This window comes from Lampetra fluviatilis, chromosome 26, assembly GCF_964198595.1.
Source record: "Lampetra fluviatilis chromosome 26, kcLamFluv1.1, whole genome shotgun sequence".
Taxonomy (NCBI): Eukaryota; Metazoa; Chordata; class Hyperoartia; order Petromyzontiformes; family Petromyzontidae; genus Lampetra; species Lampetra fluviatilis.
The window spans coordinates 12,521,990-12,537,306 of record NC_136300.1 but is presented as its reverse complement, the minus strand read 5'-3'; the positions used below and the strand labels follow the sequence as shown (position 1 = coordinate 12,537,306).

The 15,317-nt window shown below is 52.0% G+C and overlaps 1 protein-coding gene across 3 annotated transcripts in view; it reads right to left on the bottom strand.

Annotated features, from left to right (window-relative positions):
• LOC144942106 (DNA topoisomerase I, mitochondrial-like) overlaps positions 1-13,340 on the bottom strand; it is a 35,573-nt gene extending 22,233 nt beyond the window's left edge. For 2 of the 3 annotated variants that reach the window (XM_078868802.1, XM_078868799.1), the window contains exons 1-2: positions 6,348-6,462; positions 4,044-4,068 (exon numbers count right to left, since the gene is read on the bottom strand). In XM_078868802.1, coding sequence (XP_078724928.1) covers positions 4,044-4,068; positions 6,348-6,449 — 127 coding nt within the window. In that variant the 5' untranslated portion in view covers positions 6,450-6,462. Of the gene's footprint in view, positions 1-4,043; positions 4,069-6,347; positions 6,463-12,983 lie in introns of those variants that run through there. The other variant, XM_078868800.1, reaches the window with a different exon arrangement.
• Between the last annotated feature and the right edge of the window lie 1,977 nt (positions 13,341-15,317).

Below are 15,317 nucleotides of genomic sequence, written 5' to 3'. Positions count from 1 at the left end.
TGAGAGTGAGAGTAGGGTGAGAGTAGGGTGAGAGTAGGGTGAGTGTAGAGTGAGAGTAGGGTGCGAGTGAGAGTAGGGTGAGAGTAGGGTGAGAGTAGGGTGAGAGTGAGAGTGGGGTGAGAGTAGGGTGAGAGTAGGGTGAGAGTAGGGTGAGAGTAGGGTGAGTGTAGAGTGAGAGTAGGGTGCGAGTGAGAGTAGGGTGAGAGTAGGGTGAGAGTAGGGTGAGAGTGAGAGTAGAGTGAGAGTAGAGTGAGAGTAGGGTGAGAGTAGGGTGAGAGTAGGGTGAGAGTAGGGTGAGAGTAGGGTGAGTGTAGAGTGAGAGTAGGGTGCGAGTAGGGTGAGCGTGAGAGTAGGGTGAGAGTAAGGTGAGAGTAGGGTGAGAGAGTAGGGTGAGAGTAGGGTGCGAGTTGGGTGAGCGTGAGAGTAGGGTGAGAGTAGGGTGAGAGTAGGGTGAGAGAGTAGGGTGAGAGTAGGGTGAGAGCAGGGTGAGAGTAGAGTGAGAGTAGGGTGAGCGTGAGAGTAGGGTGAGAGTGAGAGTAGGGTGAGAGTAAGGTGAGCGTGAGAGTAGGGTGAGAGTGGGGTGAGAGTAGGGTGAGAGTAGAGTGGGAGTAGGGTGAGAGTAGAGTGAGAGTAGGGTGAGAGTGAGAGTAGGGTGAGTGTGACAGTAGGGTGAGAGTGACAGTAGGGTGAGTGTGACAGTAGGGTGAGAGTAGGGTGAGAGTGAGAGTAGGGTGAGAGTAGGGTGAGAGTGAGAGTAGGGTGAGAGTAGGGTGAGAGTAGGGAGAGAGTAGGGTGAGAGTAGGGTGAGAGTAGGGTGAGAGTGAGAGTAGGGTGAGAGTAGGGTGAGAGTAGGGTGAGAGTAGGGTGAGGGTAGGGTGAGAGTAGGGTGAGAGTGAGAGAAGGGTGAGCGTGAGAGTAGGGTGAGAGTGAGAGTAGGGTGAGAGTAGGGTGAGAGTGAGAGTAGGGTGAGAGTAGGGTGAGAGTAGGGTGAGAGTGAGAGTAGGGTGAGAGTAGGGTGAGAGTGGGGTGAGAGTAGGGTGAGCGTGAGAGTAGGGCGAGAGTGAGAGTAGGGTGAGAGTGAGAGTAGGGTGAGAGCAGGGCGAGAGTGGGAGTGGGGTGAGAGTAGGGTGAGAGTGGGGTGAGTGTGAGGGTGGGGTGAGTGTGAGAGTGGGGTGAGTGTGAGAGTGGGGTGAGAGTGAGAGTGGGGTGAGTGTGAGAGTGGGGTGAGTGTGAGAGTGGGGTGAGTGTGAGAGTGGGGTGAGAGTGAGAGTGGGGTGAGAGTAGGGTGAGAGTGGGGTGAGAGTGAGAGTAGGGTGAGTGTGAGAGTGGGGTGAGTGTGAGAGTGGGGTGAGTGAGAGTGGGGTGAGAGTGGGGTGAGAGTAGGGTGAGTGTGAGAGTGGGGTGAGTGTGAGAGTGGGGTGAGTGTGAGAGTGGGGTGAGAGTAGGGTGAGAGTAGGGTGAGTGTGAGAGTAGGGTGAGTGTGAGAGTGGGGTGAGTGTGAGAGTGGGGTGAGAGTGGGGTGAGAGTAGGGTGAGTGTGAGAGTAGGGTGAGTGTGAGAGTAGGGTGAGTGTGAGAGTGGGGTGAGTGTGAGAGTGGGGTGAGTGTGAGAGTGGGGTGAGTGTGAGAGTGGGGTGAGAGCGTAGGGTGAGTGTGAGAGTGGGGTGAGAGTGAGAGTGGGGTGAGTGTGAGAGTGGGGTGAGAGCGTAGGGTGAGCGTGAGAGTAGGGTGAGAGTGGGGTGAGAGTAGGGTGAGAGTAGAGTGGGAGTAGGGTGAGAGTAGAGTGAGAGTAGGGTGAGAGTAGAGTGAGAGTAGGGTGAGTGTGACAGTAGGGTGAGAGTGACAGTAGGGTGAGTGTGACAGTAGGGTGAGAGTGACAGTAGGGTGAGAGTAGGGTGAGAGTGAGAGTAGGGTGAGAGTAGGGTGAGAGTGAGAGTAGGGTGAGAGTAGGGTGAGAGTAGGGTGAGAGTAGGGTGAGAGTAGGGTGAGAGTAGGGTGAGAGTGAGAGTAGGGTGAGAGTAGGGTGAGAGTAGGGTGAGAGTAGGGTGAGGGTAGGGTGAGAGTAGGGTGAGAGTGAGAGAAGGGTGAGCGTGAGAGTAGGGTGAGAGTGAGAGTAGGGTGAGAGTAGGATGAGAGTGAGAGTAGGGTGAGAGTAGGGTGAGAGTAGGGTGAGAGTGAGAGTAGGGTGAGAGTAGGGTGAGAGTGGGGTGAGAGTAGGGTGAGCGTGAGAGTAGGGCGAGAGTGAGAGTAGGGTGAGAGTGAGAGTAGGGTGAGAGCAGGGCGAGAGTGGGAGTGGGGTGAGAGTAGGGTGAGAGTGGGGTGAGTGTGAGGGTGGGGTGAGTGTGAGAGTGGGGTGAGTGTGAGAGTGGGGTGAGAGTGAGAGTGGGGTGAGTGTGAGAGTGGGGTGAGAGTGAGAGTGGGGTGAGAGTAGGGTGAGAGTGGGGTGAGAGTGAGAGTAGGGTGAGTGTGAGAGTGGGGTGAGTGTGAGGTGAGTGAGAGTGGGGTGAGAGTGGGGTGAGAGTAGGGTGAGTGTGAGAGTGGGGTGAGTGTGAGAGTGGGGTGAGTGTGAGAGTGGGGTGAGAGTAGGGTGAGAGTAGGGTGAGTGTGAGAGTAGGGTGAGTGTGAGAGTGGGGTGAGTGTGAGAGTGGGGTGAGAGTGGGGTGAGAGTAGGGTGAGTGTGAGAGTAGGGTGAGTGTGAGAGTAGGGTGAGTGTGAGAGTGGGGTGAGTGTGAGAGTGGGGTGAGTGTGAGAGTGGGGTGAGTGTGAGAGTGGGGTGAGAGCGTAGGGTGAGTGTGAGAGTGGGGTGAGAGTGAGAGTGGGGTGAGTGTGAGAGTGGGGTGAGAGCGTAGGGTGAGTGTGAGAGTGGGGTGAGAGTGAGAGTGGGGTGAGTGTGAGAGTGGGGTGAGAGCGTAGGGTGAGTGTGAGAGTGGGGTGAGAGTGAGAGTGGGGTGAGTGTGAGAGTGGGGTGAGAGTGGGGTGAGAGTGGGGTGAGAGTAGGGTGAGAGTGAGAGTAGGGTGAGAGTGAGAGTAGGGTGAGTGTGAGAGTGGGGTGAGAGAGTAGGGTGAATGTGGGGTGAGAGTGGGGTGAGAGTAGGGTGAGAGTGAGAGTGGGGTGAGTGTGAGAGTGGGGTGAGTGTGAGAGTAGGGTGAGTGTGAGAGTAGGGTGAGTGTGAGAGTGGGGTGAGTGTGAGAGTGGGGTGAGTGTGAGAGTGGGGTGAGTGTGAGAGTGGGGTGAGTGTGAGAGTGGGGTGAGAGCGTAGGGTGAGTGTGAGAGTGGGGTGAGAGTGAGAGTGGGGTGAGTGTGAGAGTGGGGTGAGAGCGTAGGGTGAGTGTGAGAGTGGGGTGAGAGTGAGAGTGGGGTGAGTGTGAGAGTGGGGTGAGAGCGTAGGGTGAGTGTGAGAGTGGGGTGAGAGTGAGAGTGGGGTGAGTGTGAGAGTGGGGTGAGAGTGGGGTGAGAGTGGGGTGAGAGTGAGAGTAGGGTGAGAGTGAGAGTAGGGTGAGAGTGAGAGTAGGGTGAGTGTGAGAGTGGGGTGAGAGAGTAGGGTGAATGTGGGGTGAGAGTGGGGTGAGAGTAGGGTGAGAGTGAGAGTGGGGTGAGAGTGGGGTGAGAGTAGGGTGAGAGTAGGGTGAGAGTGGGGTGAGAGTGAGAGTAGGGTGAGTGTGAGAGTGTGGTGAGTGTGAGAGTGGGGTGAGTGTGAGAGTGGGGTGAGAGTGAGGTGAGTGTGAGAGTGGGGTGAGAGTGAGGTGAGTGTGAGAGTGGGGTGAGAGTAGGGTGAGTGTGAGAGTGGGGTGAGAGTGAGAGTGGGGTGAGTGTGAGAGTGGGGTGAGGGTTAGGAGGGCGACTGGGGTGCAGGCGGAGTGTGGGTGAGCGGGCGAATGTGAGTGGGGTGAGCGTAATTGGGGAGTGCTGGATTACGGTAAGTGTGGGTGAGCTAGATTAGGGTGAGCTGGGTGAGGGTGAGCGGGGTGAGCGGGGTGAGCGGGGTGAGCGGGGTGAGGGTGCGTTGTTTTACGTGTACAGGAAACGTTGCTTGTGGCTCCTTACCACGTTTGGGTTCAGTAAACCAGCTCTGCACACAGCACACAGGCGAGACACAGGTGAGACACAGGTGTTAAACATCACACAGAATCCCTTCGCTGGGTCCCATTACTCTTCTCTAAGCACGCGTTCACGTTCAAGGTTTGGCTCCTCTCTCCCGACCTCCCGGAGGCCACCCCCGTGTGCTGCGCTCTCCAATTCCTCTCCCCACGCCACGCCGTCAAACGGTGCCGTGGAACTCTCTCTCGCCCTCCTTTGGCACGTCTATCGGTCCGTCTTAGCATTCCTTCAACGTCTTCTGGTATTTCACGCAGCAGATGTCCAGAAACTATCTAGGGTGGTCCGAACGTTCGGACACACGGGGTTATTTAATTAATTTTAACATTAGCATGAAAAATTTGTATCCGTTTAGTCTTTAAAGTGAATATTTTATCTTTCATTATTCTTTTCAGACGGCATTTGAACGTATTGGACGGTGGTGTGCGGTAGAACACAATTCACATTTCTCGCTATAATTATTTATTTTCCCGCAATTCGCAGCCCCCGGTCAGACACTCTGGCGGGGTGGCGGTGGCGCGAGTCAAAGTCGGTTCTCGTGACGTCAGAGCAGTCGCAATGTTGAAACGAGTCGGCTGAACACGAAGCTGCACAGACAGCTGCCGTACCGCAGCACAGGGGCGGTTTCTTCATTAGGGCGATTGGGCGACGCACCACCAATGTCATTCAACCACAGAGTCACGCTAGCCGTCACTGTGCCTCTGGATATAGTCCAATCAGCGTCATGTCACGTTCTGTGGAGTACCGCCTCTTTTTGGGCGATTTCACTCCGGCTGAGAATCGCCCCGAGTGGCCCCATAGACTTACATTCAAAGATGTTTTTTTCGAACGGGGGGCGCTGCAATGCATTCTCTATGGCTTCCGGGAGGGCATGCACTAACGTGCTTACGTCATCATACGTGCTTACGTCATCATACGTAAGCACGTTTCAGTCAACAATTTTATTTGTCGCCACCTAGTGGAATCTTTAATAAAATAAACTTGAGTGGATTGTATTAATAGTGAGTATAGAAACAAACAAGATGTATTGTAAGAGTCACTTTATTTTTCATTAATATTAAAGAAGTGAAGTTGCCTTTACATGCTTAAGCTGTTAATTTATCCTTTGCATGGGTGGACCTTATCCTTATAAATCATCCAGACATTTGCCCCCCCCGAGAGATTTTGCAGGAGCCGCCACTGCCGCAGCACCCAGCCATGATGACGACTCGCTTGCTCCGAGTTCCAAAAGACAGATTATTTACTCCTCGTGCCCCGAGAGACTTGGTCGGCCAGTTCCTCCATTCAACCAACGGACCCAAATCAACGGACAATGTTGACCTTTTTTAGCAAGCCTCGGTAGAGTGAATAAACCTTCGAATCGCGTCAAACTTGGCGACAGGGGTCCAGTGATTGAAAAGTTGATTTTGGACTGTTTCATGAGGACCGGTGTGCTTGCTGCACCGGTGTAGCGCCAATACGTCCACTTACTCAACTCGACCAAGAAACCCGATTATGAAGTGACGAAACGTCATTGATTCATGCTCGAAAATTACACCTGAAATCTTTAAAAAGAAGTCCTACATTAATTTCAAACGAGAACTCTCCAATGCCTTTAAGTAAATGGAAGTCAGTTTCAACTTTTTAAATCATCGGATTTATCCTGGATAAATCTGATGAGCTATGAAGCTCTTTTTTTACAGGTCAAAAAGTTACAACAAATGCATTACACAAACGATAGGAGTTAAAAATATAGTAAAGTTAAGCAAATCACTCAAATAAACTTTTTATTTTACAAGCTAAGATCCACTGAGCTGTATAGCTCTTTTTCAGAAGCGACCGGGCCACAAATGATAGCTCAACGAAGTGGCTTATCGCGTGGAAAAATAGCTGCCAAATACTTTAAACGCGTGTCCATAAATGTGGAGGGAAAAATCGGAGGACCCGGAGGAAGAATCCACGCGGGTTCGATTCCCGCTACCCGCTCACGGCCACCAACACCGGTGACGATTATCTGGACCCGGTCCTGGGCCTTCCCTAGGTCGACTTGTCTTTGTGTGTCTGTCTGTGTGTGTCTCTGTGTGTCTCTGTGTGTGTCTGTGTGTCAGTGTGTCTCTGTGTTTGTCTTTGTGTGTCTGCGGTATTGCAGTTGTTAGCACGCTGCTCACCGAACCTGGCAACCCGCGATCGATGCCCGCTCACGGTCAACACGAGTGACGATTATCTGAACCTATCCTGGGCCTCCCCTAGATCGACTAAGCCTCAAATGAGTACCTGGTGCAGTATGTAGTAAACATCGCCACTGGGGAGACAAAGGCGGTCGGACGCAGTTGATGGCCGGCCACCCACCCCCTCGTGTGCCGTTCCGGCCTTCATAGGTGCTACTCGCAACCGGTATGCAACAACAACCACCATTCGCCACCAAGCGGCGAATGGCGGTTGAAGTGTCGAACGCCCGCTGGGCAGAAGGTCACGGGACAAAACCCAGCGGGTGCCACGGGTCGACCGACTGAGATGACTGGCCGCTTGCACCACCTGTGTCCCCTTACTGTGCCAACTTACTGCCCGTGGGTGGGTGGGGTGTGGGTGGGTGGGGGATTGTGGGTGGATGGTATGTGGGGTGGGTGGTGTGTGGTGAGTGGGTGGTGTGTGGTGAGTGGTGAGTGGGTGGGGTGGGTGGGGTGTGTGGTGTGTGGGTGGGGTGTGGGGTGGGTGGGGTTGTGGGTGGGTGGTGTGTGGGGTGGGTGGTGTGTGGTGAGTGGGTGGGGGTGGGTGGGGTTGTGGGTGGGTGGGGTGTGTGGGATTGTGGGTGGGTGGTGTGTGGGGTGGGTGGTGTGTGGTGAGTGGGTGGTGTGTGGTGAGTGGGTGGGGTGGGTGGTGTGTGGGGTGGGTGGGGTGGGTGGGGTTGTGGGTGGGTGGGGTGGGGTGTGGGTGAGTGGGGTGTGTGGGATTGTGGGTGGGTGGTGTGTGGGGTGGGTGGTGTGTGGTGAGTGGGTGGGGTGGGTGGGGTGTGTGGTGTGTGGGTGGGTGGGGTGGGTGGGGTGGGTGGTGTGTGGGTGGTGTGGAGTGGGGTGGGTGGTGGGTGGTGTGTGGGTGGTGTGGAGTGGGTGGTGTGTGGGTGGTGTGTGGGGTGGGTGGTGAGTGGGTGGGTGTGTGGTAAGTGGGTGGTGGATGGGTGGTGGGTGGGTGGTGAGTGGGTGGTGGGTGGGTGGGTGTGTGGTGAGTGGGTGGTGAGTGAGTGGTGGGTGAGTGGTGGGTGGGTGAGTGGGTGGATGTGTGGTGAGTGGGTGGGTGTGTGGTGAGTGGGTAGTGGGTGTGTGGTGAGTGGGTGGTGTGTGGGTGGGGTGGGTGGTGTGTGGGTGGTGTGTGGGTGGTGTGTGGGTGGGTTGGGTGGTGAGTGGGTGGATGGTGTGTGGGGTGGGTGGGGTGGTGTGTGGGTGGGGTGGTGTGTGGGTGGGGTGGGTGGTGTGTGGGTAGGGTAGGTGGTGTGTGGGTAGGGTGGGTGGTGTGTGGGTAGGGTGGGTGGTGTGTGGGTGGGGTGGGTGGTGAGTGGGTGGATGGTGTGTGGTGAGTGGGTGGTGTGTGGGTGGGGTGGGTGGTGTGTGGGTTGGTTGGGGTGGTGTGTGGGTAGGGTGGGTGGTGAGTGGGTGGATGGTGTGTGGGGTGGGAGGTGAGTGTGTGGTGTGTGGGGTGGGTGGTGAGTGTGTGGTGTGATGTGTGGGGTGGTGTGTGTGGTGTGTGTGTGGTGTGTGTGGTGTGTGTTGAGTGTGGTGTGTGTGGTGTGTGTGGTGTGTGTGGTGTGTGTGGGGTGGTGTGTGGTGTGTGTGGTGTGTGTGTGTGGTGTGTGTGGTGTGTGTGGTGTGTGTGGTGTGTGTGGTGTGTGGTGTGTGTGGTGTGTGTGGTGTGTGTGGTGTGTGGTGTGGTGTGTGGTGTGGTGTGTGTGGTGTGTGGTGTGTGTGGTGTGTGGTTCTCTCAGAAGCCGTTGCGATTGCCTCCGCAGTCACAGGGCCCTCCCCAAGCAGCAGCAGCAGCAGCCTGCTCAGGGGGCACGCGGCACCCCCCCCGCCCCCCCCCCCCCATCTCGCCAGAGCTCGGAAGCTGCCGCAGAGTGCGAGGCCGCCACTTTGACTTTGCCGAAGCGAGGCCCGCGGCGGTGGCGGCGTACAGAGGCCGCCGCCGTGGGCGCTTTTACATTGCGGGCAGCAGAGGGGAGGCCATCGACAGCCATCGTTGTGGCCGCACTTATCTACGCTCCCAGGTCCGTGCTCCCCGCTTGGACCAGCGTGGTGAAGTATGGTCGCATAACAGGCGTGGCGAGGTCCTCGACCAGCAGTGGATTGACAAAAGTGTTGTAGTTAGAGAAGAACCCTTTCCCCCGCTCAACTGCACCTCGCCTACTAGGCCGCTGTACGTGAGCTGTATCGTTCAGTTTCGTTCCGACAAACGGGGCACTACTTATTATTTGGTTCTTTCGGTTAAGTCACGTCTAAAGATAAAATAAAAAATTAAATTAAAGAATAGAATACGACGTTTCGATTGCAACACAAGCAATCATCATCAGGTATAATGAAATAGCGACATAAAATCTAACCAGAAAACTATAGACAGACATTAGCAGACAGATATCACCAAGATACATAGCGAGAGCAACACAGGTAACAGAGAGGGGTGATCGTCTCTGTGGGGTGGCCTTAAATAGACAGAGGGGGGGGCGGAGGCAGAGAGAGGGAGGGGGGTTAGAGAAAAAATTAGCATATCAATGAGTGGTCAACAGACGTGGTGCTGGTGCTGCAAGTACGATGACACGACAAGCAAGCCTGAAAATCAGGTGTTGCTCTCGCTCTGTATCTTGGTGATATCTGTCTGCTAATATGTCTGTCTATAGTTTTCTGGTTAGATTTTATGTCGCTATTTCATTATACCTGATGATGATTGCTTGTGTTGCAATCGAAACGTCGTATTCTATTATTTAATTTAATTTTTTATTTTATCTTTAGACGTGACTTAACCGAAAGAACCAAATAATAATTCCTGCAGTCACGAAAGTTCTAAAATTAAGATTGGGGCACTACTTTTTCTTTTGCTCAATATGGTCAACGTTAATAAAAGGTATCCAAGCAAAAAGTTCTCCACGCATTATCCTGCAGTTAATGAGAAAAGTGTAATTTATTGGCGCACTATATTGACTGCGTATTGAGACATAAAAAACTGTTGAGCTAGATTTTCAACCAATCAGCATCGAAAATGTAAGTAGGTCAGAGCCAAAATCAAGCCAATATCACTACGCACATGTAAACATGGAGGAGGACTTAAGCAGCGCAGCTTCATCTGATAGCGGCGATCAAGCTCGATTAACACAGGTATGTTTACTCACTTGAATTGAATGTTATGCAGGTTAATATATTGCCAACTGGGTTTATAATGTATTCTTCATATCTTTAATATAGGACTTCTTCGTGAGGCAGCTCAAATAAAATCAGATGAGAGCATTCTGACACACATTCGTGGGAAAGACTGCATTGCAATCAAGGTCCGATACCACAAATCCTGCTATCGAGATTACACAAGATTTCTCAGCAAAACTGAAAAACATATAGGTAGGTACAAAAAAATGTTTGTTCACAAATCTGTGGGGTCACTCCAATTACATTTACATATTGCGTGTGAATGCAATGTAATTCCATTTTCAAATTATTTCTCTATAGAAGGTAGGGCTTCAAATATACATGTCCTATCTAATGCTCTGACTGGAGCCTTCACTTAGCAACAGTGAGACGTATGCTGGCATGGTATTTTGCATATGACCGCCAAAATTATGCAAGGTACCTATCAGCATATTGGGTCGAGATGATCAATCTTCCAAAGACTCATCCACACTGCTATGAAGAAGTTACTGCAAAAGGAAACTGGACAGTAGAGCGTAAGGATGCTAACAGGTTCTCATCCATAGCTTGTGACCAAGCAATAGAACAAACCTGCAACCGTGATTCAAAGACCAAAGGCGGCATAACTGGGATAACATTGAACAGAGGTGCCGTCCAGGGATGGATACTGTCTCATCCTGAACGTTCTGCAATCACAAGGCAGTGTGAAATGATGGGTGGAATGCAACATGAAGAGAAGGGTCATAAAGAGTTGGATGCAACAAGAATTGCAAAAGACAATGCTGCTGTTATATCTTTGGTTTCAGCGGTTGAGTCTATGATCAATCCCTTGCTGCCTCGTGAAGATCTTGTATGTGTTAGCTCTGGTGTTGTTGCTACAAAGACTGTCAGAGATGACATACAAAGTGCTTGTGATAAAGGTGAAACAGCTCTGAAAAAGTTCATCCAAGATCGAGTCCAGTCATCAAAAACAGACTTATTCTCTCCAATAAAGTCCTTGAAGCTCACTACGTTTGGGGATCAAATGAAGAAATCATCCAAGACAAAAGATGGAAATCAAGTCATTCTAAAAAAGGACAGGAGACTCTTTGCACGACTGTTAGTGATACGTCAATCCCGGTCTGTAAACTTGAAAGAGATTCTGACATATTCACTTGGCAATATCTCATCCCCGCTAGCAAGCACTGATGGTTCATTAGCCAAAACAAATAAGGCTGCTCTTCTAGCTTGTTTAGAATCAAAGAACAAGGACTGTCATGTGAACAAGACTGTTGGTGATAATGGTGCCCTACTGATAGATGGCATGGCATTGATCAGGAGTCTCAACACATTCGGTGAGCTTGCTGATGATCTTCTTCAACTTATGATTAAGATGGGTAGAAAGTTCCGTTGTCCAAGGGTCGATTTTGTCATTGATCGCTACCCGGCAGTGAGCATCAAAAATGCTGAACGATCAAGACGTGCTGTTGCTGGACAACAATTACTGCAAATACACAGCATCAAGCAGAAGACTCCAAGTCAGTGGACCAAGTTTCTAGCCAGTGGTGAAAATAAAAAGCCTTGACAGACTTTCTCTTTGAGACATGGAGAACTGTGCCTTTACAAGCAGCTGGAAAAGACATAGCTATCTTTGTGGCACACAGAAATGTATGTCATCAACTCACTCTTAAAGATGGCATTATGTCTGTCAAAGAGGTAGAATCTTTGACTTGTGACCACGAAGAAGCTGACACGAGGCTCCTACTTCATGCAAAACATGCCTGGAGTGAACTTTATAATAAGATAATCATCCAGAGTCCTGACACTAATGTTGCTATCATTTCACTTTCAATAATGGCTAAGCTTCCCTTGGCAAAGATGTACTTTCTGACAGGAACAAAAGACAGGCAAAGAATGTTCGATCTCCAGGCTATTGGTTCTGCTTTGGGTCCTTCACTGACAGAGGCACTGATAGGACTACACACATTCACTGGCTGTGACTCAACTAGTTCCTTTTATGGGAAAGGAAAAGAGAAACCACTAAATATAGTGTCTGGAAATGCAGAGTACATCCGTGCATTTGTTGCTCTTGGGAGGCAATTTGAAATGGACAGCACCACATTTGTGACCATAGAACGTTTTGTGTGTGAGCTGTATGGAGAAAAGGTATCAGATGTTAATTTGGCCAGATACAATAGGTTCTGTGTCCAGGCCTCTTCCGAACAGGCATTACCTCCAACAAAAGATGCACTTACAGAGCACTTCAAGCGTGCTAACTACCTAGCTGCAATCCACAGGAGAGCATTGGATCCTTTTATAAATGCTCCCAGTCCAGACGGCTTTGGATGGATTGTCAAGGATGGTGATCTCATCATATTATGGATGACTAAAGATCCAGCTCCTCAACAGATTTTGGGGTCACTCCACTGTGGGTGTAAGTCTCGTACTTGTCCAGGTGGAAGGTGCTCATGCCACAAGGCTGGCCTGGCCTGCACTGACCGATGTAAACGTGCTCATTGTGACAATGTGAGATTAACTGAGGATACTGTTTCATGTGAATCTGATAGTGAGGACAGTGATCTTGATATTTAGTGATGTGTATATGATAATAACATTAATATAGGACATATATATTAATATAAATCAATCAAAATTCAATCTTGTTTACAATAATCATTGCTGTGAATATGTACATGTAGTGCAGTTGCTGCTCATGTATGCGAATTGACAATTCACCATTAAACGTGTTATTTTTAAAAGTGCTTTTTTATATATTATATTTTGGCTTAATTCTATTTGTTATTCAGATTTTACCTCAAATATTACCTTTCAATTGGAACAACATAATGAGAAGTAATTGGGATGTTAATGCAACAGCAGAAGTTTTCTTGATAATCTTATCATGTTTACTGTGCATAGATAGCAACTTCAGGTATATCACACATTTCACACTGGTTTATTTTGTACTTCAAGTGGTAATTCTGCATTTTTGGGTTTATATGATAAACAGGTTTAAAAGTGCAAAATTCCCTATGGTTTACCTTTTTTCAAAATGGGCACCTTTAGCATAATTTTTCTCTAAAACTGCAAGGTTGTGTGCGGAGAACTTTTTCCTAAGGAATCTCTATATATTTCTGATGTTAAATATTAAAAAAGTAGGTAGTGCCCCACTTGGTGGAACGAAACCCTATTTCTAGGCCTCTTTTAGGCTACCGACAGCGGCCTATACCACTCACCCGCACCTCAACCGCACCTCACCCGCACCTCACCCGGCCATCCCCACACTCACCCGAACCTCACCCGCACCTCACCCGGCCATCCCCACACTCACCCGAACCTCACCCGCACCTCACCCGGCCATCCCCACACTCACCCGAACCTCACCCGCACCTCACCCGGCCATCCCCACACTCACCCGAACCTCACCCGACCATCCCCACACTCACCCGAAACTCACCCGCACCTCACCCGGCCATCCCCACACTCACCCGCAACTCACCCGCACCTCACCCAGCGCAGTGAGCCCACGACGCGAGACTGCACTCACCTCCACGATGCCATCGCCTGTGTCCGATCCCAGCACCATCATTTCGGCTCCACGCGCTCCACCCTCGGGGCGTCGCCTTCCCGCCTCTCCTCTCGGGCCCAGCCGGCTCCACCTGGGCGCTGTCGTCTCCACCTGCCCCTCACCGTGGCTCCAGGCGGCCTCGCCTCCCTGTCCTCTCTCCTTTCTGCTCCACGTGGCCTCAACGCCGACCACGTGCTCCGGTCATCAAGCGCGCCCACGTGGTTGCTTATAGTGCGTGACGTCACGGCCGTCTTATCATTAAGTTTGTTTTTGTTTACCATTTGTGTGGGTGGGTTTTTTCTTGTAAAGTCGTACAGTATCTGTATGCATCCGCAGTTCTGGATACATATATGTGTCTGCGTGATGGTTCGCGATTTAATATCGGATGGATACAAAGTGCGCGTGTCCGGGGAGCTACTTTACGCGCACCCATCTCTGAGCCGCATCACTCACTCCCACGTGGGGGCCGCATGAACACGTGGGGGTGGGGGAGCGGTGGGCGAAAGACGGCGGTGGGGCCACGGCTGATACCAGTGGCGAGAGTGATATCTGGATAGGTCCTGGGCCTCCCCGAGGTTCGACTCGGCCTTAAATGAGCACCTTGGACGATGGGGTGTGTACGAAAGAAACCAGGACTCGGGAGACACATGGCGGCCGGACGTGGTTCCGGCCGCGCCATCCCCTAAGAGACTGCGCCATCCCCTAAGAGACTGCGCCATCCCCTAAGAGACTGCGCCATCCCCTAAGAGACTGCGCCATCCCCTAAGAGACTGCGCCATCCTCTAAGAGACTGCGCCATCCCCTAAGAGACTGCGCCATCCCCTAAGAGACTGCGCCATCCCCTAAGAGAGCGCCATCCCCTAAGAGACTGCGCCATCCCCTAAGAGACTGCGCCATCCCCTAAGAGAGCGCCATCCCATAAGAGACTGCGCCATCCCCTAAGAGACTGCGCCATCCCCTAAGAGACTGCGCCAGTCCGGCCTTGAGAGGGGCTCGTCCCGGACATCACGTGGCCTCGGCAGCCCGTGTCGGCTACGAGGACGTTTCTTTGTCCGTGTACGCGTGTGTCAGGTGTGTGTACACGTGTGTACGCGTGTGTCAGCTGTGTGTGTGTACACGTGTGTACGCGTGTGTCAGGTGTGTGTACACGTGTGTACGCGTGTGTCAGCTGTGTGTTTGTACGCGTGTGTACGCGTGTGTCAGGTGTGTGTACACGTGTGTACGCGTGTGTCAGGTGTGTGTACACGTGTGTACGCGTGTGTCAGCTGTGTGTGTGTACGCGTGTGTCAGCTGTGTGTGTGTACACGTGTCAGGTGTGTGTACACGTGTGTCAGCTGTGTGTACACGTGTGTCAGCTGTGTGTGTGTACACGTGTGTCAGGTGTGTGTGTACGCGTGTGTCAGCTGTGTGTACGTGTGTCAGCTGTGTGTGTGTACACGTGTGTGTGTACACGTGTGTGTGTCAGCTGTGTGTGTACACGTGTTAGGTGTGTGTGTGTACACGTGTTAGGTGTGTGTGTGTACACGTGTGTCAGCTGTGTGTGTGTACACGTGTTAGGTGTGTGTGTACACGTTTTAGGTGTGTGTGTGTACACGTGTGTGAGTCAGCTGTGTGTGTACACGTGTTAGGTGTGTGTGTGTACACGTGTTAGGTGTGTGTGTGTACACGTGTGTGAGTCAGCTGTGTGTGTACACGTGTTAGGTGTGTGTGTGTACACGTGTGTCAGCTGTTATACACGCCTGCGCGCTCGCTTCCCTCACGCCAGGTGGCGCGCATCGCTCTCACGGCTCGTCGAGAGAACAAAGACAAAGACCCCCACCCCCCCCCCGTGTAGCCTTCACAGGATGTGGGGGCAAGTGCTGTTAGCGAGCGCCCATTCACGCCGGAGAACGGCGCGACAAAGGAGTGGTCTCCCGAGTGCGGATGTGTACACCCCGCGTCAGGCACTCGTTTAAGGCCGAGTCGACCCAGGGGAAGCCCAGGACCGGTTCGGGTTCTGCGTCTCACTCGCCAATGATGTTCGCCGTGGCCGCGATTCAAATTCGAATTTTCGGTCGCCGGGTTCGTAGCGCAGTGCGCCGACCAAAGCGCCACCGCTCGATATCACGCAGATGAAGACGAACGCAATCCAATAAGCCCGAGTTAATCAATGATCTGCGCGTTACCTCATTGATCGATGTAAATAAAGATGTATGGGGTGGCGCAGTGGTAACACTTGCCCCTCCGCAGCACAGGGCGTTCAAATACAACCGTGTGGTAAGACGCTGCACCGAGTCGGTGTTAATTTGTATTTGATTCAGACAGTGTCAGGGC